Source organism: Gopherus flavomarginatus, chromosome 5, assembly GCF_025201925.1.
Source record: "Gopherus flavomarginatus isolate rGopFla2 chromosome 5, rGopFla2.mat.asm, whole genome shotgun sequence".
NCBI classification, from domain to species: Eukaryota; Metazoa; Chordata; order Testudines; family Testudinidae; genus Gopherus; species Gopherus flavomarginatus.
Genome location: NC_066621.1, coordinates 106,217,773 through 106,240,052, shown reverse-complemented (window position 1 = coordinate 106,240,052; position 22,280 = coordinate 106,217,773). Strand labels below are relative to the sequence as shown.

The window sequence follows — 22,280 nt, the reverse complement described above, 5'->3', positions numbered from 1 at the left end:
TCTTAAATATATATACCTAAATTTGAATAACCAGCTTTCACTATTGGTCTTAGTTCATTTGTGAGCGAGCAGGGGTTTTAGAAAGTCATCTTTTATTTGATTTATACATAGTCTGCTATTGTAAAAGCTTCAGAATTAGAAAGAGAAAAGAAGAAAATAAGGTTGCATAATTTGAATCCCACATTGCAATCTACTACTCTGTATTCATGGTTTTCTGTTTTTAGTGTTACTTCCAAAGAATAATCAGGTTTTATTTCTAGAATATCCTTCCTCTTTTTATACATAAATAAAAGGAGAGCTTGGCCAGCTGTGTTTGGTGGGGAGTTTAATCTATTGTTTGAATTGTACTGTGATTGTTTGAACAGTACTGTGATTAAGTATGCATCTGCGGGATAGCTTTCAGTCCATTGTTGATTATCACTCATCCATATGACGGAAGATTATGTTTTAGTCTTTGTTTCTTAAAACTTTAACCTATGCAGTTCTGGGAGCTGTGGGAAAAGCTGCTACAGACCAGTTGGCAGTGTTCTGGCAATATATTCTAATGTGTTAAATCAATATTGATTGAGGCTCTGATCCTGGAACTTACAACACGTTGTTTGGCTGTTGGGCCTCCATGGTAAACCATTAACTTCAGGATTGGGGCTAAAGATAGCCAATACTACCTGGTAACCATTGTCAAAGTCTCTTCAAGTCTCTTGGTTATATTAAGATTATGGATATAACTTATAACTGTAATGATAACTAGATTTTAATGTTACCACATTTGCATCAGCAAGCCTTGGTTGGATGATGCTGACCCTGTGCTGGTAGTGCGTCCTTCTGATAGTTACCTGATTTAGCATAGTCCAGAGAAGGAAAAGTAGCATCCAATTTTTTTTTCCCCACAGGAATATTGTTGATGTATATACCAGTTTGCAGCATTACTGGCTTCTTATCAGAGTTAACTTTAGGCTGTTGGGTCAAGTCTACTATTGGAATTTCCTAAATTAATTGTCCCCCTGCACACTGAAGTTCAATTCTACTCTGAAAAGTGACTGTGTAAAAAGGATATCTTGTGACTTGCAGAATTTTTTCAGGTGCATTTTCAGAGATCTATGTGTTTACTACTGTTTACACTTCTCACAGGCAGAGATTTCTAGACTTGACTTTCAGTTTGATACAGTTTGGAAAGTATCATAGAATATCGGGGTTTGAAGGGACCTCAGGAGGTCATCTAGTCCAACTCCCTTGCTCAAAGCAGGACCAAGTCCCAGACAGATTTTTGCCCCAGATCCCTAAATGGCCTCCTGAAGGATTGAACTCACAACCCTGGGTGTAGCAGGCCAATGCTCAAACCAATGAGCTATTGATGGTGGACACCAGAAACATAACATAAATGTGATCCAAGCAATGGTTAAGGTTAGGGTTGTGATGCTCTGTACTTCAGAGGAACACCCAGCACCCCCATGTTCATCCTTTTAAAATGACTGTGTGGTATCCAATGCAGAGTTTGTCATGTTGAGTGTCTTCGGAAGGCTCATGATGTACTGAGCATGGTGGTTATAGTGATTTTGTAGTGATATTATAGGTTATAATTGCATGTATATAGTTATGAGGCTGAAAATGTATTGTCATGGCTTAAAGCAAGCCAAGACAAAAACTCTCCAAAATCAGAGGGGCAGCTTACACCTCATCAGGGTGTGGATGGGACAAACCCAGCCCAGCCTCACAAGTACAAAGGGCTCTGGCTTAAGCAGCAACAAAAAAATCTGTTAGACTCTCCAGGGAGTTACCTCCCTTCCTTTGGTCAGTTTGGAACTGAGATGAGGTAATGCTCACCTGACTCCGAAAGGGGGGAAGGCAAAGCCAAGAGGGAAGAAAGGACAAGATAAAATGAAGGGACATTTGCCATGCTCTCTCTCTTCTACTTACATCTACAGACACCACACCAAGCATCTGAAGCGCTGGTCAAAGGAGAGAGCCTGGCTGAAGAGCAACCAGCCAGCCTGTGATGAGAAGCATCTAAGTTTGTAAGGGTATTGAAAGTGTTAAGATCAGCTTAGAATGCATCTTGCTTTTATTTCATTTGACCAAATCTGACTAGTTGTGCTTTGACTTATCACTTAAAATCTACCTTCATAGTTAATAAATTTGTTTGTTTATCCTACCTGAAGCAGTGTGTTTGTTTTGAAGTGTGTCAGAGGCTCCCCTTGGGATAACAAGCCTGGTACATATCCATTTCTTTGTTAAATTGACATACTTCTGTAAGCTTGCAGTGTCCAGGGGGCATAACTGGACACTGCAAGATGGAGGTTCCTAGGGTTGTGTCTGGGGCCAGAGATATTGGCTAGTGTCATTCGGTTGCACAGTCCAAGGAGCAGCTTACATGTCAGAGGCTGGGCGTGAACAGCCCGGGAGTGGGGGCTCTCACAACAGAGCAGGGTGAGGCTGGCTCACAGAGTCCAGGATTGGGGTGACCTAGCAGATCATTGGTCCAGACAACACTAGAGGGGAACATCACAGTGGTTCAGAGAGCAAGGGTGTATGTACGGCTTGTTACTCCAAATGAAGTTCACATTTTAAGCACTGATATTTGTGATTTTAAGTGAATTTTAAGTGCAGTGGCTAAAACCAGTCAGGAGGAGGTCAGTTTTGTTATATTCTGTTTGCTTATTTTGGGAAAGGGAAGTAAGAACAGAAAAGCAGGAAAATGAGTGAAAGCAGTGAAACGATTGCGAAGTTGGAGCTTTTTAGGCTGCAGATTGCAGAAAAGGTGAGGGAGCATCAGAGATTATTACAGCGGAAAGAACTGGAGTTAAAAGAAAAAAGAGAGAGAAGAAAAAGAGGCAGCCAGAGAGGAGGCTGCACGCAGAAGGGCTATGGAGGGAGAGGCAGCCAGACGCAGAAGGGCAGTTCACACTTCCATCAGGGCGTGGATGGGACATACCCAGCCCAGACTCACAGGAACAAAGGATGCTGGCCTAGGCAGCAACAACAGAATCACCCCCTTCCTTTGGAACTGTGAGGTAATGCTCACCTGACTCTGAAGGAGGTTCTCACAGCAGAGCAGGGTAAGGCTGGCTCTCAGAGTTAAGGATTGGGGTGACCTAGCAGATCACTGGTCCAGACAACACCAGAGGGAAACGTCACAAGGGTTCTTACCCCCTATCAAAGAGGTGAACCAACCATATTAGTCTGCCATTGGGATCTAATAGATCCATAGCGCTCTCTTGGTGACTGTTGTCCAACTACAGGATTAGGATATGGATGAACCAGTAGAGCATGCCCACCATCTGTTGTCCACAACTAGTTAAGGTTTGTCCCGTAGGCACTATCTCACCCCTGCATCAGCCCCACAGGTCACTGTTTCATGAATGATCTGGAACAAATATTTAACAACAAAAAAGTAAGCTAAAAGAGTGCAAGAGTCAGAAAACCAATTACAGTGTAAGAGGTTTTTGTGGCTATTTGCATGGCTTTAAGGAACCCTAAGAAGTTCTTCTCTGTCACAGGAGTTGTGAAAACTCAACCGGTTGAGTGTCAAAATGGCCTGGCTTCAACCCGTCCAGGAGTCTAATATCTTCCACTGTGAAAATTTCTCATTCTGTTCTGCAGAAAAAGGTGGTTTGCATTCAAGATTCACTCCTCCTAGAAGCAGACTCTAACTGAAAGAGGGCTATTGACCCACTTTCCCTTAGCGAGCTTCCCTTGCCTTCCCATTCCCACAGATGGGATTATATCAAGGATCGGCTGAAGGCCTCGCCATCTGTTGTGAAATAGACCCTCTTATATGGTGAAAAATGGACTGGATCTACCAATGACAAAGATTACCAGTGCCTCCTAAGAGACAGAAACTTCTTACTAACCCTTTAACACACAACTGTCCAGCCTATACTCTTGAAGGCATCATTCAGTATTGATGGTCTAACCAACTATTATCTGGCCTCTAATTTCTCTTCCTTGGTTAGACTGACATCTTTCATTTCAACGAGCAGTGGGAACCAATCAAATGTCACTGCACGTTCTCCTCAATCTGTTATTGAGTTTGTCACTAGTAAGCAGTGCCTGCTGTTAAGATATCTAATTGATCTGCAGCAGTGGCAGAGTCACTTTAGGATAACTCTGTTTATTCTTTGCATAGAACTCAGGGGCTGTCTTCACTCCAGTGCTCTGAACTCTACATTGCCAGGTCAATTTCAGATCATGTTCAAGTTTCTGCTCCTAACTTATGAGGTTAGGAGACTGTGTTCTCAGCAGAGGGCTTGTGACTAGGGAAACTTCCTAAGCCCAGGCCTTTCCACTTCTAGGATCGTACTGCAAACAACACTTCACACACACGCAAATTAACTATGTCAGAAATTACCCTTATAGATACGCTTCCCAAAATGTGGTACATGGGCCCCTTTGCTGCCTTGCTAGTATTATGCAGTTCGAAGGTTTTATTTTTCTGAATTAGGGTGACTCAGCTTTTGAAAGTTTGGGAAACACTGCTCCAGGATAGCTATATAACTGATAGAAGAAAGGAGAGTTCTTTCTCCCTTTTAGAGGAATAAAGGTGCATCTCTTTTCCGAGAGTTCACGTACAAGAAATGATTTAAGAATCTCACATAAGAATTGAAACCTTTATGAAATCCCTGTCAGGGGCATCTTTTCCTCTTACAGATTGTGTTCTTTATAATCTGTACAAGAAAGGATTTGTCATAGGGTCTCTGAAACTTTTGTAGCATTTCAGCATGGTCACTTTTTTTCCCCCACCTTCTCCTTCTGAATATAAAAGTGGACCCAGAAAGTGGTGTAGAATTGAGTGGAAATTGGACAGATGAACAAAAAAGATACTGTATTTGAAGGTCAGAAACCACAGCTCCCTTTAGTAAATGGTAATATTGTGTATATATAATTCATCACATAAGTTTTGAGAACTTGAATGTTAGAATTTCAATTGATATGTTGTCTTTGAGAGTTTGTAATATGTATTCCACTGGGATTGGACCTGGCTTCGTTTGAACTGGTTGCATTGACTTAAAAGTTTGGGGAGAGGGACTGGAAAAACGCAACTTTTGAGTACTGCGTTCCCTTATATTTAAGGATACAAAGCTGCAATTTAACACTCTCAGCCCTCATGCATAACATCAGTGATTTAAATTAAATCTTCAAATCAGATTAAAAAAAGCCTATTAGAAAAAATATTTTTTTTTCTCCCCTGCTGCTACCAACATTGCAAGATATAGCTCCCAGATACAGACTGTATCAGGTATTAAACACGGTGTTTAATCATCAACCTCTAGGACATGCAGAAATTCACACGTCTCTTTAAATGATCTATTTTCTTTTTGAGGGGTTGGGAGAGAGAGGGAGGAAAATAGAGATAAATAAAATTTGGGAACGGAGTCTGTATTATGTACTTATGCTACACAATGGAAGTCCTACTATACATGGTGGAATCCAAAAGCCTGTAGGAGTATTGTCTTCATAGTTTATTTAATGATATTTGTAAGGAGCAGCATTCTTACAATTAAGAAAGAATTAGATGCATTCTATAATATGAAAACTAAAGTTATCAGCCTGTCTATTGTCAATCTGTTTCCAGTGTGTGATTTTTTTTATACTGAGCCATAAAAATCCCCTGTTGTTAAAATGAAAGGAAATTTGCTTGTATATTTTACAAATGTTCACTTCCTCAAATATCAGTATTAAATAAGTTTATTTTTTATTATATTTGATGCTTTGTATACTAATAAATCAAAGAACAGTCAACCGTAATTAATTTCATTTTGTGAGGGTAAATTAAGGTGTCTAACTGAAAGAATATTCCATATTAAGAAAGTACACTTGGATTTTCATAATTATTAAACATACTCCTCAACCCCCGTATAACGCTGTCCTCGGGAGCCAACAAATCTTACCGCGTTATAGGTGAAACCACATTATATCTAACTTGCTTGATCCGCCAGAGTGCGCAGCCCCCTTCCCTGAGCACTGCTTTACTGCATTATGTTCAAATTTGTGTTATATTGGGTTGTGTTATATTGGGGTAGAGGTGTACTTTAAATACTGTACATATCTCCACAATGGATTACAGTACATAAGGTTTGAAGGAGCTGTTAAGTTTTCACATGAACTCTCATACACTAACCACTCATTGCCTGTGTCTTTTCTTTCCTTAGACAAAATTGCTATTCTAACCTGTCTGCAATTCCATAAATGAGCTTTTACAAGAAGTTAAGGTTAGCTAGGCGTGACACTACCCCAACTAAAAACCTTAAAAGCAAGGAAATGCCAATTTAGGGGTATTCTTTTAACCACACTCTTAACACCCATGCAGTACATTTCCACAGACAGTGACAAATTTCCCATCCTCAGTCACTTTTAACATAATTTTCATAAAACGAATATAAACTTTGTTTTATTTCTTCTAGTGTCATTTTTCCATCCCCATTGTTTTCAGCATAGGTATTTTTTAAAAAATCTTCTAGATTAAAAAAAAAAAATCTAAGCAGTGTGGGCAACTTTTCCTGCATTCACAGTTAAAGCTAAAATTCTTTTTTTGTTAAAATATAAACATTTGTAACAATCACTTCCTTTATAACTGTTCCAAGACTTTATACACTAATTCCTTGAATCAGTAGTTATTTGATTCATTCAACACTTTATAAATACATAGCATTTCCAGTTGTATTGCGATGAGGCAATCAAGCCATTTGTCATAGAATTTCTGATTAGCTAGAGGATTTTAGAATTTCACACTGCCTGCTGTTAATCTTCAGCAGTCAGTACATTTGAACTTTTCATACAGTGTATTTTGAACTAAAAAGAAAATGAATCTTTAAATGAAGATCTGTTATTCCTAAGTAAAGACTTACAGAGCTAAATGCATCAATCCTAAATCAAGATCTCAAAAGCAGATTTAAAAAAAAAAAAACCCTCCACAACAACAACCTGTATTTCAAAATTGGTCCAGTTAAAAAATGTTTGGTTCACCCGAGCCAGGATTTAATGAAGCCCATTTCTCTCTTTTCTACGGCTGCTGGGGTGTGGGCAATCAGAGATAGATATATTCATGGAGTAGTGCTTTTGTATTATTTTGTGGTTCCCATTTGTGGTTTCCATTTGCTTATATTTACTGTCACAGTTACAGGGCTAGTTGCACCATTGATCACTTGCCTCAGATCTTAGTACACCCCTTCAGGTATGAGGCCTTTTGCCTTTATCTCCATGGAGTGGAATCCCGCTATATCCTTGAGTGGGTGCAACATTACAATGTTTTTGTTTTAGGGCCCTCTGTTCCTGGTTCTCTGTGTACTGGTCCAAACCGGCTAACTGTGGCCTCCACGCGTTCCCAAAACATACTGGCTCCAGAGACCGTTTTCCCCTCATTGGTCTTCGCTGTCTCATTTACCATCACTGTTCTCACTGCAATCTCTGCCGTCCTGCTCCAGTTAGTTCTCCTCTTCTCACAGACTCTTTCTCGAGCGTATGACCTTGGATTGGAGCCCACGTCTTATCTTCACAGTGAGTTAACCCGGGTACGTCTACACTACAGGATTACTCCGATTTTACATAAACCGGTTTTGTAAAACAGATTGTATAAAGTCGAGTGCACGCGGCCACACAAAGCACAATAATTCGATGGCGTGCGTCCATGTACCGAGGCTAGCGTCGATTTCTGGAGCGTTGCACTGTGGGTAGATATCCTGTAGCTATCCCATAGTTCCCGCAGTCGCCCCCGCCCATTGGAATTCTGGGTTGAGATCCCAATGCATGATGGTGCAAAAACAGTGTCGCGGGTGATTCTGGGTAAATGTCGTCACTCATTCCTTCCTCTGTGAAAGCAACGGCAGACAATCATTTCGTGCCCTTTTCCCCTGGATTGCACTGGCAGACCCATAGCATGGCAACCATGGAGCCCGTTTTGCCTTTTGTCACTGTCACCGTACATGTACTGGATGCCGCTGACAGAGGCGGTACTGCAGCGCTACACAGCAGCATTCATTTGCCATTGCAAGGTAGAAGAAACGGTTACCAGTCGTTCTGTATCGTCTGCTGCTGTCATGGGTGCTACTGGCTGACCTTCGCTGAGGTCAGCCGGGGCGCAAAGACAAAGATAGGAATGACCCCCTGGTCATTCCCTCCTTTATGTTGTATCTAAAAATAGTCAGTCCTGCCTAGAATATGGGGCAAGTGTACTAGAGAATCAGTGTATCAGAGAACCAGAGAGCACAGCCGCTCCGTGTCAGATCCCACAGAAATGATGAGCTGCATGCCATTCTAGGGGATGCCCCTGCAACAACCCCACCTGTTGCTTGCCTCCCCCCCAACCCTTCTGGGCTGCCGTTTCAAGGTCCCCCCATTTGTGTGATGAAGTAATAAAGAATGCAAGAATAAGAAACACTGACTTTTTAGTGAGATAAAATGAGAGGGAGGCAGCCTCCAGCTGCTATGATAGTCCAGGCAGGACATTAAAGGGGGGTGGCGGGGGGAGAGGAGCGCAGCCTCCCATTGCTATGATAGTCCAGGCAGTACAGAATCTTTTCTTTAGACATGAAGGAGTGGGGGGTGGGGGGGGGGCTGATGGAGCTCAGCCCCCAGTTGCTATGATGAGGACGGTAACCAGCCATTCTGTACCATCTGCCGGGAATAACCGGGAGTCATACCTACTTTTACCCAGGCGCCCCCTGGCCGACTTCACCTGAGGCTAGCCAGGAGCACTCAGGGGATGATGACAAGGATGGCTACCAGTCCTTCTGCACTGTACCGTCTGCCACCGGGGAAGGGAGGGGAGAGGATGCTGCTGTTCAGTGCCCCAGCACCGTGTCTACTAGCAGCATGCAGTAGACATACGGTGACATTGAAAAAAGTCAAGAAACGATTTTTTTCCCTTTTCTTTCACGGGGGGGAGGTAGAGTAAATTGAGGAGATATACCCTGAACCACCCTGGACAATGTGTTTGACCCTACAGGCATTGGAAGCTCAGCCAAGAATGAAAATGCTTTTCGGAGACTGCGGGGACTGTGGGATAGTTGGAGTCCTCAGTCCCCACTCCCTTCCTCCATGAGTGTCCATTTGATTCTTTGGCTTTCCGTTACGCTTGTCACACAGCACTGTGCTGTGGACTCTGTATCATAGCCTGGAGATTTTTTTCAAATGCTTTGGCATTTCGTCTTCTGTAACGGAGCTCTGATAGAACAGATTTGTCTCCCCATACAGCGATCAGATCCAGTATCTCCCGTACGGTCCATGCTGGAGCTCTTTTTGGATTTGGGACTGCATCGCCACCCATGCTGATCAGAGCTCCACGCTGGGCAAACGGGAAATGCAATTCAAAAGTTTGCAGGGGTTTTCCTATTTACCTGGTCAGTGCATCTGAGTTCAGATTGCTTTCTAGAGCGGTCACAGTGGTGCACTGTTGGATACTGTCCAGAGGCCAATACCGTCGATTTGTGGCCACACTAACCCTAATCCGATATGGTAATACTGATTTCAGCGCTATTCCTCTCGTTGGGAAGGAGTACAGAAACCGGTTTAAAGAATCCTTTATATCGATATAAAGGGCCTCATTGCATAGACGGGTGCAGCTTTAAATCGGTTTAACGCTGCTAAAATCGGTATAAACGTGTAGTGTAGACCAGGCCCCATTCTCTGCTTTCTTCCTTCCTCCCCCTTTGGTCTCTCGCAGTCTGCAAAGAAAGCTTTCACTCCTCACTCATGCCTTTGACCCTCCCCAAAATGCTTTGTGATGCTTACAACAGCGTTAGCAACATGCAGTGCTAATGTGCTTTCCCAAGGGACCCCCTGAGGGAGGGGGCAATGGGGGTGTGACAGCATGAATCCACAATCCACAAGCTTATGAATGGAGTGATCTGAATGCTGTGCTAAATTCCTATAGAAACGTTCTCCTGACTCTAGGACTATCCAAAGTCTGAGACATGTAAGTATCCTATGGAGGTTTGTCTTAAACCCTTTCTTCTGCAGAGGCTCAGCTTACTGAAGTTGTTTCATATTGATGAACTTCTAATGACTCTTGTTTGTCAATAGCTTGTGTTACTGACCTAGGAACACACACTTGTTTCTCATCTGAGCTGGAAACTCCATTTAGGGTAGTAGTAGATAGTCATGAAAGAATATTAAGGAAACACATCAAATAATCTCCCTTTTCAATGCAGTACTGTATCACCTGCAACATCAGCACTTCATAATGGATGTTTAGTATCACTGTTTCTGTCCTGAACTTTCTCCAAAGATTTCATTTTATCTAATATTATTCAGTATTGGCTTACATCAGCTGAATGAACAGCATTGACAAGATTCCAGTATTATGCCAGCTATCTTTTTTTGTTGATTCAGGCAATATGTTTACTTTGATTTTTATTCATTTAAAAAACAAAACAAGTCTGTCATCACATTCTAAAACAGTCTAATGTTTTTTATAGAACATTGTTTTTACAGTTGATATACCATGACGACTTTTGACTCATATTACGAATGAAGATTCAGAATATTAGTATCAGAGGGGTAGCCGTGTTAGTCTGGATCTGTAAAAGCAGCAAAGAATCCTGTGGCACCTTATAGACTAACAGACATTTTGGAGCATGAGCTTTCGTGGGTAAATACGAAGTGGGTATTCACCCACAAAAGCTCATGCTCCAAAACTTCTGTTAGTTTATAAGGTGCCACAGGATTCTTTACTGCTTTTATAGAATATTAGTGTTCACGTGCTAAGGCTCTGAGCTATGAAAGTAGAAGTGCTGCTCTTCAAAAGTGGAGCATAGGGCTTACATATAATGCTGAATCTGGGCCTTACTGTACCTTAAGGAAAAATGATGTCTGTGTATGTGTATTTTAGAGATAAGGTAGGTGAGATAATCTCTTTTTATTGGACCAACTTCTACTGGTGAGAGACAAAAGGTTTCAAGCTACACAGAGTTCTTCAGGTCTAGGAAACTTACTCATTATGACAGCTAAATACAAGATTGGACAGATAAGTTTAATAGAATATGCAGTAACTACTTATAGTATCAGAGGGGTAGCTGTGTTAGTCTGGATCTGTAAAAGCAGCAAAGAATCCTGTGGCACCTTATAGACTAACTGACGAAGTGGATATTCACCCACGAAAGCTCATGCTCCAAAACGTCTGTTAGTCTATAAGGTGCCACAGGATTCTTTGCTGCCCTAACTACTTATAAGGGACCATTCAAGTTGAAGTGGTCTGTTAACACCCCTGTTGTCATAAGAAAAGAAGGTAAGTTAATAGATTGTTACAATAAGACATAAATCCTGTCTATTTGTTAAGACTGTGATTTTTAGTGTCTAGCAATGAATTTTAACCTCTCTGGCTCATGAACATGTTGTGCGGGTTTCCTTTGAGGATGAGAACTGATAGGTCAGACAGAGAGTGATCACTTTGTGAAAAGTGTACACCCATTGGTGACATGGTGTTTTTGTCTTTTATCATTGTCCTGTGTGAGTTCATTCCAAATTGTTGTAGTGATTGTCTGGCTTTCCCCACCTCACTGTTATTGGGGCATTTAGTGCACTGGATGAGGTACACCACATGTTGTGTTAGACAAGTGTAGAACCTATAGATCTTGAAAAGTGTGTTAGCAGGGTAGAGGTGTCTGCAGGTTTTGCATCTGTTGTTCTGGCAGGGTCTGGTGCCACTTTTGAGTTGGTGTGCCCTAGTCTGGGGGAGCTTGCTTCTGATAACGAACTTAAAGAGGTTGGGGGCTTGATTGAAAGCCAGAAGAGGGGGTTCAGGAAAGATTTCTTTCAGGATGAATATGGGTTGTAGTTGTTTGATGATACTCCTTATGGATTCCAGTGTGGGGTGGTAGGTAGCAACTAGAGGTGTGTGATCAGAGGGGGGTTTATTTCTGTACTGAAGCAGGTTTTCTCGGGGTTTTTGGGTGGCCCTTTCCATGATGCCATCTACATCTTTGGTGGAGCATCCTTGTTTGGGGAAGGTGGTTTTGAGTAGCATTATTGTGTATGTTCTCCTCGGAGCATATCATGTGGTATCTGAGTGCTTAGCTGTAGATAACAGATTTCTTGGTGTGTTTGTGGTGGTTACTGGATCTATGAAGATGTGTGGTGATCCATCGATTTCTTGTATGTAGTTGTCTGTAAGGTGCCATTGCTGAATTTGAGGATGGTGTTCTGGAAGTTGTTGCTAGTGTGGAAGTGTTCCAGAAGGAATTTAATTCATGAGTGGTGGTTGTTGCTGTCGTGGAAGTCTACGAGAGAGTTTCATCCAGAGGATGAAAATATCATCAGTGTATCTCAGGTGTGACATTGGTTTTGTAAGAACATAGGAATAGCCATATTGGATCAGACCAAAAGTCCATCTAGCCCAGTATCCTATCTTCCAACACTGGCCAATGCTAGATGCTTCAGAGGGAATGAATAGAATAAGCAGTCATCTAGTGATCCATCTCCTGTTGTCCACTCCCAGATTCTGGCAAACAGAGACTAGCAACACTCAGAGCATACGGTTGCATCCCTGACCATCTTGTCTAATAGTCATTGATGGTGCATTTGTCCAGAAATCCTTCCTCAAACTATCCCATGAAGAAGTTGAAATATTGGGGAGCCATCCTAATATCCCTGGCTGTTCCCATGGTTTCGACCAAGTGATTGTTGTTGAATGTAAAATTCTTATGGATGAAAATGAAATAGATGGATGAGTTTGGTGATATATTTTGGGTGGATATCTGAGGGTTGCCCATTGTCTTGTACATATTTGAAGCAGGTGGCTATGTTGTCATTTTGAGGAATGTTTGTGTATAGGGTAGTGACATTTGCAATGGCAAGAATGGTGTTCTAGGATAGATTATTAATATTGCAGAGTTTGTGGAGGAAACCAGTTTTGTCTTAGAAGAAGTTGGCCCTTTGTGTGATGAGCGATTTAATGGTTTCTGTGGGTCCTGATATTACTTCAATAAGAGTACTGTGGCTAGGTATGATGGGTCTGCCTGGGTTCCCTTGTCTGTAGGCCTTGGGAAGCATGTAAGTGGTGGGGTTTTGGCCTGTCCTTATTATCCCAGAAATAGATTTTCTGTTACTGTATTGAATCTCTCCTGTAACTGGGAAATACTAGGTAGGGTATGTATGTGCAGGGCCGTCTTTAGGGTGATTCCCCCAGTTCCCGGCAATCGGGTCCCGCGCCTAAGAGGGTCCTGCAGCGTCTGGAAGAGGGGCCCCACACCCTCCGCCGAAGTGCCACCGGAAACAGCAGCAACCAATTGAGCTGCCGCGGAATTGCCACCATCTTCGGCGGCATTTCGGAAGCAGCTCTTTTGAATCGAGCCCCACATGTCCTAAAGGCGGCCATGTGTGTGTGTAAATCTGAGATAATGTCAAAAGAATAGAACTTTTCATATGATAATGGTGCAGTTGAGTAACAAATGGAGACCAGCAAAGCCATGTCCTTTTTATAACCAGATACATTGATTTGTGACAATGTTAAGTAAAGGTAAATGACTTTATTTTTTTCCCCTAACAACTAATTATTGTAGATGCAATCCCTTTATCTGATGTATGTTGAGGCAGTGGAAGACAGGGTTTGTTATTTTTTATTCTTTGTTTTAAGTATTACGTACTCGTAGAAACTGCCTGCCTGACCAAAGCTTGGTTCTTTAAAAAACTTTGTGGTATTGTTCAGTTATTCAGTAGTATGTTTACAGAAGATCTGATTAAAATGTATACATGTGCAATTTCACATGCTGCTTTGTGTACTGTATCAAAAAGGAAGAGATTTAAATGTCAACACCTGAAAGCAAAAAACACAGCAAGTCTCCCTAAACTTTACAGTCTCCGCTTCAGGCACACTGGAGGGTAAAAGGATTTTAGAAATATAGGTAATCCAGAGGACATGGGGAAAACAGTAATAACATGGTGTTATTAAATAACCAGATTGTCCATCACAGTGAATTTACAAAATAGCATTGTCAGAAATGCAGAGATAATGTAATAATGTACTTTCAAGTGCGTAAAGAGAACATAAGGCAACAGAAAAGTGAAGTAGGAGACCAGAATAAGATATAACAAAGTATTTATATAGTTATTTAAAAACTGTAAGATGGTTCCTAAACTGCTTATTGAGAGGTCAGAAATAGATATGATTTACATCAACAAAAAAGGCATCTCCTTTCTGTGTTTAGGGAGTGAGTCTAATACAGGAAGCCTTTTTTCCTGTTGTTGGAAGTTAGCTTTAATCTTTTAAGCACATATCAAAACACTGAGGATAGTGTGTTTATTTAAGTTGTACGGTTTTCTATATTTTTAAAGTGTAATGATGTGTTCCCAACACTCTTAATGTTCTTGGAATATAGTTAGTATATTGTTTGATATAACTGAGATTGATTTTTACTTACATGATCTCTGTTTTATTCTGAAGTATATGGAACCTATTTATTTGAATAAGTGAGAGAATTTAAGGAGTTTGGTGCTAGAATAAATATCTTTTTATCAAACTGTATTTTGCCTGTGGTTCAATTATTTCCCTTTTTTAGTGCAAAGTTCAATTAAGTTTGTGAAATATCCAGTGAAATGACATTGACATTACTGTCATTATTATCTATAGTTTACTGTGTGTATTGACTATATACTGCAAATAAGTAACTAAACTTTTTTTAAATGTTGAGGATATTAAATAAGTGTAGGTTGTTATGTTAGGGACTACTGGCAGACTTTGTAGGGCTGGAAATCAATCACTGACATGGAAGTCCAGAGTAACATTAAAGGACAAGTGAAGGTGGGCAAACAGCAGGTGGCTATTTGAAGAATTTATAATCTAGCTGCTTCACGTTTACAAAAATACAAGAGGAGGAAGAAATGAATGAGTGGATAGGCCAAGGCATGGGAAACAAGCCAGTGAAAGGGTGCAGGAGTAAGAATATTTAACTGGTAACAAGGACACAGATGTATAACTTTTTGGTTCTGTTTTCAGAAGCATTTAGCAGTGTAGAGGCTTATAAGGAACTTTGTAATGCCTCCGGACCTGAGAAATATAGTGCTTGTTTTATCAATAAGGAATATGTATCCTGACATGGCATCAGGAAACAGATTTTTGTCACATTGTATGTATATCAAAAGAGGCTCGCTGTAATTTCCACTTGGAGTTCACTCAGGAAAAGTCACCAGAAGACCAGCCAGTATCGCAATGAATTAAAAAAAATAATTTTACAGATGTTCGCTGGCATATTCTGTGTATCAGTATGAAAACCAGAGCCTAAAGCAGGTGAAGGTCCTGGTTGGAAATATAACCCATGGCACAGGATTAAAAACTAAAGAACAATGTGTAAATGTTGTGAACACAATTAATAAAAATAATGCTAATCAAATACTCATATTTCCCTTTCTAGCGTGCTAAATTTTGTTTGTCCAATTTATTGGTTAAAATTGAAGACTGGAAATAGGTTACATATATGGCAAGGTTTTGGCTTGCTGTCCATCTCCTGTAGAGCCCACTGTTTGATATTTATGTTTAGAGACTCAAAGAAGTAAATTTATCACTGTGGTGTCACAGAACACTGTAACAAGGATACTCTGGAATAGAAGTAACTTCGTTCCCATCCCTTTGGAGATTTTGAATATTTCCATTACAGGAACTAATGATGTGCTAGAGCGAGAGGCACTGCTTACAAGAGTATATGGTGTTGAACAATGAAATTTCATATCTTTTATTAAGGTTTAGGCCGTTTTTGTCTGGAACAATCTTTTAAGTTTTGGACTCTTTTCCACCCACCAAGACTTCTGCTTCTTCCCATCTCTGCCCTCCATGAATGCTTCCCCATTGCCCACTTTCCTATACTAGTGCTTATTAGAAGTGCTGAGATTCACCAGTTGACGCCCCCAACCAGGAAGAAATGACATTGATTGGCAGGTACCAAGGGCATCTGGACTTCAATGCCCAGCATCCCTGAACTACTGTAGGGAACCAGAAAATAAAAAAACTTATGTACATGAAACTATAGTATATGATATTTTTAATACAAAACTATGACTGTTATCCTGCAATGTATTTTTAAAAAGCATGTTTAAGGCTTTGAAAGTACTTGTATGTTCAGACTCATCACTTGTGTTAAGATACTGCTTTAACAGACTCCTGGTGCTGTGCAGGGTTCCCACTTTTACAATATTTGGTGTCTATTTTTAAGTTCCAGCTCTAGGAGTCATGTTATTTCATGAGAAGCTCAGATTTCACTTTTTTGAAAAAAGTCTATCTCTAGCTTTTATGGTTCTATAGAAAAGCATGCAAATATGAAGCAAATGTGCCTTAAAATCTTCGAAACCAGAAGGCAAAATACAGTACTAGGAACCTAAAATTTGTTTTTCTTTCTATCTGTCTGTCTTTCTAATCTGATGATTTTTAAGTCCATCTCATATTTTTTCAATTCCTGACTTGGTGATTTTTGAATGCCTGGGGATGTATGCTCAGAAGGACCAATATATAATCAAAAGCTTGTAGTGTAATATGAATGCAGATTTTATCATCCTGAATGGCAAAAGGAGTTTATCAGTTTGCAAAGCTCAGTAGAGAGAGCCAAATCCTGCTGGCTTTACTAATGTGCAAAATGCACCAGTGAATAAGGCTGGTAGTGTTTAAGCCCCATCTTTTAGTTATCTAATGGTAGATCATTAGTATATCTTTAACAGTAGATTAGCTAATGTACAGGAAGACTGTTAGGCAGTAATTAATTAATAACTTTAAAATGTTGTAACTGTAGTAAATAATTGTAAATGAGCTTACATTAAAGGTTACAACAAAGGGAATAGTTTTTGCATCAAATATACAAGTCATCTTTATTTTTTTTAAAAGAAGAAAACTTACATTCTTTTATGCCACAAGTGAAGCACATTCACTCAGAACAACTCACTTAGATTTTCTCCTGGTCTAGGCACAGAGATAGTGATCCAAGTTTTCCATGTCATTTTGCTGTGTGCTTTTCTAGGTTGTCTCTGTGTTTGCTGGCATTCTGCACATTCCCTTTTTCTCAAAATTTATTTTTCATTTCTTGTTATTATATTTGTAAGGCATCCATTGCTTTGTTATTAATATGATTGATATTTGATATGTCGTACTTTTCATCAGTGGATCTCAAAGTGCTTTACAAAGTTTGGGGTTATCCTTTTCCTCTCTTATACTTGAGGCTGAGGAAAATAGTGCCTTCCTGACAGGCAGTGTTGAGTTAACACTTCTTTACTGATGCTATTCATACGTAAATGTGTTTGTGTGTGTGTCTGTATTTATACTTTTTTGCTTTCTTTTATGTGTTCAGTGACTAACAAGAAACCCTCCCAGGCGTCTATTACAAAAGTCAAACAGTTTGAAGGTTCCACGTCCTTTGTAAAGAGATCACAGTGGATGCTTGAGCAGCTTCGCCAGGTTAATGGTATAGACTCTAATCGGGTGAGTACATTGTACACATCTGGAGAAAGTAACTTTGTTAGGAGTTTTGCTTTTATTGTTGAGGATCAAGGCCATTGTACTGCTATCCGAATTGCAGGTGGAAGGAACCCTATCATGACTGTTACCCCTTCTCCCTGGGGTCTTCTTCACAAAAAGTCTTGGACAGTTTCCAACTTTGCATGCTGATGTATAAGCAAATATTCTCAAGTGCCCAGGTTTAAGTACTAACTCTCGACTATCCTGTGGAGCAGTACACATTCTCTCCCAATTTTAAGGTGAAGATTGAGCAGAATAAGCTTGCTTCTGTTATGCTCCTTCACTTCTACACCTCTGGTCCTGCCTTTCTCCTCTTCTCTCTTCTGCTTCTGTCTCCTTCCCCGCTTTCAAAAGGGAAGAAGAGCCCCTTTGTTCTCTTACCACCATGAAGAACAAGTTTCTAAGCCTACTCTTGGCCTTCAATTCATCATGGAGCTGCATCCAATATAAAACTTGGAAATCTGTCCCTAGATGCTTCCTCCAGTAAGATGAATCAATACCTGTGGACAGGCAAAGGTGGGAGAGAGCATGGAAAGAGGTTCCTGGAACTGGCTTTGCCTACAACTGCATCTGTTCCTTGCAGAGGTCACAGACCTTACTCTCTTTCCTGGGGCAATGCTTCCCTACAGGCTCCTCCTTAATCCAACAAAATGGCAATCTCTATAGACTGTCCATTGTCCCTGTAACAGTGCCTTAGTGGGTCACAACTGAGGATGCCAAATTCAGGATGAACTGCTGAAAAATAGAGCAAACACAACCCAAAACTGGTGGTGGTTATTTTATAAGATATACCAAACCAGCCACAAAAGTAAACTTCTGTTTCACCACACTGGGTAACGAGAAAACATGAAGGCAGGTTCCTCAGGCATTCCAGTTCTTATATCACCACCAAAACCATTGGATTCAGAGATGAGTGGTTCTTTACAATCTCATCAAATAATAGGTTCTTCTGATCCCAAAGGACCAGCCACACACCCAGGTTAATAGATAACTTAGATCTTACCCACAAATTATGCTGATGCCAATCCTTTAGTAGCTAAAATCTAAAGGTTTATCTATAAAAAGAAAGAAAATTGAGAGTTTAAATTGGTTAAAGGAATCAATTACATACAGTAATGGTAAAGTTCTTGGTTCATGCTTGCAGCATGTAAGTGCTGGCTTACATCAAGTCTCTGGAGCACATACACAGCTTGGATGGGTCATTCAGTCCTTTGTTCAAAGCTTCAGTTTGTAGCAAAGTTCCTCCAGAGGTAAGAAGCAGGACTGAAGACATAATGGAGGTGTTTTTAGGGCCTTTTATAGCTTTTGCTATGTGGAGGGCATCCCATTGTTCTTACTGTGGAAAATTACAGCAACAAGACAGAGTTTGGAGTTACATGGGCAAGTCACATGTCCATGCATTTCACCTCGTCACAGTAGGAAATTCCATTAAGTGTAGATAGGCTTCTCCCATGGTCCATTGCAGTTAAACATTCTTTCGATGGGCCACTCAATTTGAATAGTCCCTCTAATGCTGGGCATTACCTTGTGGGAGTTACCTCAGGACCAAACATTTCAAATCCAAGTATAGAGCCAATACTTCAAATACAAAAATGATACATGCATACAGATAGCATAATCATAACCAGTAAATCATAACCTTTTCATAGACACCCCACTTGCAGGGGAGGCTCTAGACATTTCGCTGCCCCAAGCACGGCAGCATGCTGCGGGGGGCGCTCTGCCGATCGCCGGTCCCGCGGCTCCGGTGGGCCTCCCGCAGGCGTGCCTGCAGAGGATCCGCCGGTCCCGTGGCTTCAGTGGAGCCGTGGGACCGTCGGACCCTCCACAGGCATGCCTGCGGGAGGTCCACTGGAGCCGCAGGACCGGCGACCGGCAGAGCACCCCCCGCAGCATGCCGCCCCAAGCATGCACTTGGCGTGCTGGGGCCTGGAGCCGCCCCTGCTCACTTGACAACCTTTGTACAAGATTTGCTGCAAATTTATAACAGTGGTTGCAACAATGAGCTGTATCGTCATATTTTAATCAGATAATGTTACAGTCCCAAAGAGCGAAGATGCAATTTTCAAGGTGGTGCATGAATGTAATTCAACATAACACTTTTTTTTTTTATTATCTGGGTTTTTCTTCTTTCAGAATTTCTAACGTCTCTCTGTGTTAAGTGCGCCAGACAGATTTGCAAAGGACAAGCTAGTTAAAGATAAAACCTTTTTAAGCAGCAGCTAGAAATTAATGTTTGCAGCCTTAGGAGTTGGGGATTTAAATCACATCTTGTGGTCATAAACATTATGTATAAAGTAAACAAATACATTATACAATTAAACATGCTTATTGAGTATGGCTGAGATCCTAGATTGTCTAAAGTCACATTCTGACTGGTGACTTAATGATGATGCACCAGTGTACCAACTTCTCTCAGTGCACGTCTGGGATCTAATGACTGAAAAACGAAATACAAAAAATAATCCATATACCTATTCTACTGAGTGTGTGGAGGGGAAAAAGATAATGGAGGCTGCTGTGTCATTGTAGGGGTGAGGTATGGAGAGACAATAAGAGAAAAGGAGAGGGAAAAGTCAGTTTGAAACAGACCACCCCTTCCAAAAGTGCTAAGCTGTCCTGTCAGCAGCAGTTTGGAAACCACTTGGAACCTTACTGTTAAATATATTCTGACTAGAATGGAAAATACAATACCATTTTCTCTTTTCCTTCTACCTGGAACTATTTTTCTTAGTGGAAGAATACAGTGCAATAAACTTCTCTATTTAATTTTCAGTATAATCAGGCATACTCTAATAAGACGTGCCAGGGCATGCATTAATATATTACTGGAGCACTTTGTAGACAAAAAGCTAAACATATCTGAAGCTTGTTCCAATGGCCTACTAACACATGTCCTGCTGTGGCTCATTGCTGTACATCAGTGCATACATTATATCATGTCATTGATATGGATGGATTGTCCTAGATTGCCAGGCAAAGGAAGCAAACCACATGATCAGAGTCGGTTTCTTTTTGCAGTTGGCACAGTGTTTGGAATGTGGCTGTATTTTGTTAACTGACTGCCTGCTGTCCAAGTTGAATCCAGACTGTCAGCCCTGCAGTCTCTTAGGAAACATTACAGCCTACCCAAACTATGATTTCTTGTTTGCTTCTTGTGTCCCCATTCTCCTCAATGGCCTGGAATGCCCATTTGGAGTAATTTCCCATAATGCATCACAACCGGAAACTCCATGCTGCACAGCTCGCGCATCCAAAAAGGGGAATCTATGTTGCATTACGAGTGATATACTGTAGTCCACTCACAGAGGAGAAAGGGCACACATGTCCCCATGAGGCACTACAACTCTCTCATTTCTGGCTGAAATCTTTCAATTTTGAGTTTTTATTGAAAACTTGAAAATACCCCTGGAAATTTCCATTAAGAAACATTTTTTTTCCTCACTTTCATCCAAGATTTCTTCAGGAAAATAGAATTTCAGACCAGCTGTAAAAGTGAATGTCAGTCATTTAAAATAATGTATTTTAAATTGCTTTATTAAAAATGTCCATTGCTACATGTAATCTTCAAATCAGTTTTAAAATATAGTACCAGTGATTCAAATCTTATTTTTCTTCTAGGATTCCCCAGAATTTGATTTACTATTTGAAAATGCTTTTGACCAATGGGTAGCAAGCACGGCTTCCGAAAAATCCACATTCTTTCAGATTCTTCACCACACTTGTCAGCGCTACCTTACAGACAAGAAGCCAGAATTTATCAACTGCCAGTCTAAAATTATGGGAGGTAAGTAAAGGGCGATTGAAATACTTCTGGGGATTGAACCTTAATTAATCTGTTTTATATTGTTTTTATAACGTAGACTGTATACACAATTGTGTTAATCTGTCTGCATAGGTTTGAACATACAAAGTGCTGTGTAAGTGTTATTTTTTGGATTCTGTAAGTAAAAACTGTTGCAGATATTTGCACAAAAGAGGAATAACCATGTCTAGTTGCTGTATAACAGTAGTCACTGGGTGAAGAGCTGACACCAGTCTTCTTAAAGAGCTGGTTTGCTCAGCAGAATAGACAGTCATTCAACTGTGGCACTGAGTAGTTTGGTCTCTAAGGAAGTGGAGTTGTTACTTTACTGGAAAAACCTTCTTGCCTAGCCTGCCCCCTCTCACTCCTCCCCGCCCTCCTCCCAAGGTTTTAATTTATTTTGCTTTAAGATGTGTGAGATGTAAGAACACTACCCCATTTTTTTAATTGCATTCTCTCCTCTCAGTTCTTCAGAATACCAACCTAAAAGCTTGAAAAATTAATTCCTTTCCCCACTGATTTTGTTCTTTTCCATTTAGCAAACATTGATTTTTCCCCCTATTCTGAAAGAGCTAAATTAGAATAACTGTTATTAAACAATAACCATTCAATTCAGTGCTCTATCATGCCAAAACATCTCCGTCTGTACACTGGTATTATTGATGTCAGCACTGCTCTAAGACGTGTTAGTGAATTGCTGCTTCAGAGAGCAGAAAGTTCTCCCAGTAATTGCTGGCTCTTTTTTTGTAATTTCTTCTGGCAAATATATAAGCATATATTTGATGTCTCAAAAAAATTACACTGATCAATGGAACCTGTAAGACAAAATATTGGAGCCCCAGTCCTCTGGTCTGACTGAGCTGTTAGGTGTGAAACCCAAGTTATAAAGGGAGGTCGGTTTATTCCACTTCTCTGGTCCACAAGGCTGCCACATTTAACTGTGGCAAGAGCAAACGCTGAGCTTTTTTAACTAATTGCCCAGGGGATCATTGCAGTGCCTGGAGATCACTGCTATGCATGGTGCTTTGGCTATGCCTCCTCCCCTTCTTTATG

General features: G+C 40.7%; 1 protein-coding gene and 1 long non-coding RNA gene across 4 annotated transcripts in view; one reads left to right on the top strand and one right to left on the bottom strand.

Moving 5' to 3' along the window:
• The window catches only part of LOC127051570 (uncharacterized), an 894,592-nt gene that overhangs the window by 630,622 nt on the left and 241,690 nt on the right, over window positions 1-22,280 (bottom strand). The gene's annotated exons all lie outside the window — the stretch shown is intronic.
• Window positions 1-22,280, top strand: part of STXBP6 (syntaxin binding protein 6) — a 233,452-nt gene that overhangs the window by 144,337 nt on the left and 66,835 nt on the right. For 2 of the 3 annotated variants that reach the window (XM_050953989.1, XM_050953990.1), the window contains exons 3-4: window positions 17,256-17,386; window positions 21,044-21,209. The exons of the other annotated variant lie outside the window; for it this stretch is intronic. In XM_050953989.1, coding sequence (XP_050809946.1) covers window positions 17,256-17,386; window positions 21,044-21,209 — 297 coding nt within the window. The remainder of the gene's footprint in view (window positions 1-17,255; window positions 17,387-21,043; window positions 21,210-22,280) is intronic. 3 annotated transcript variants of the gene reach the window in all.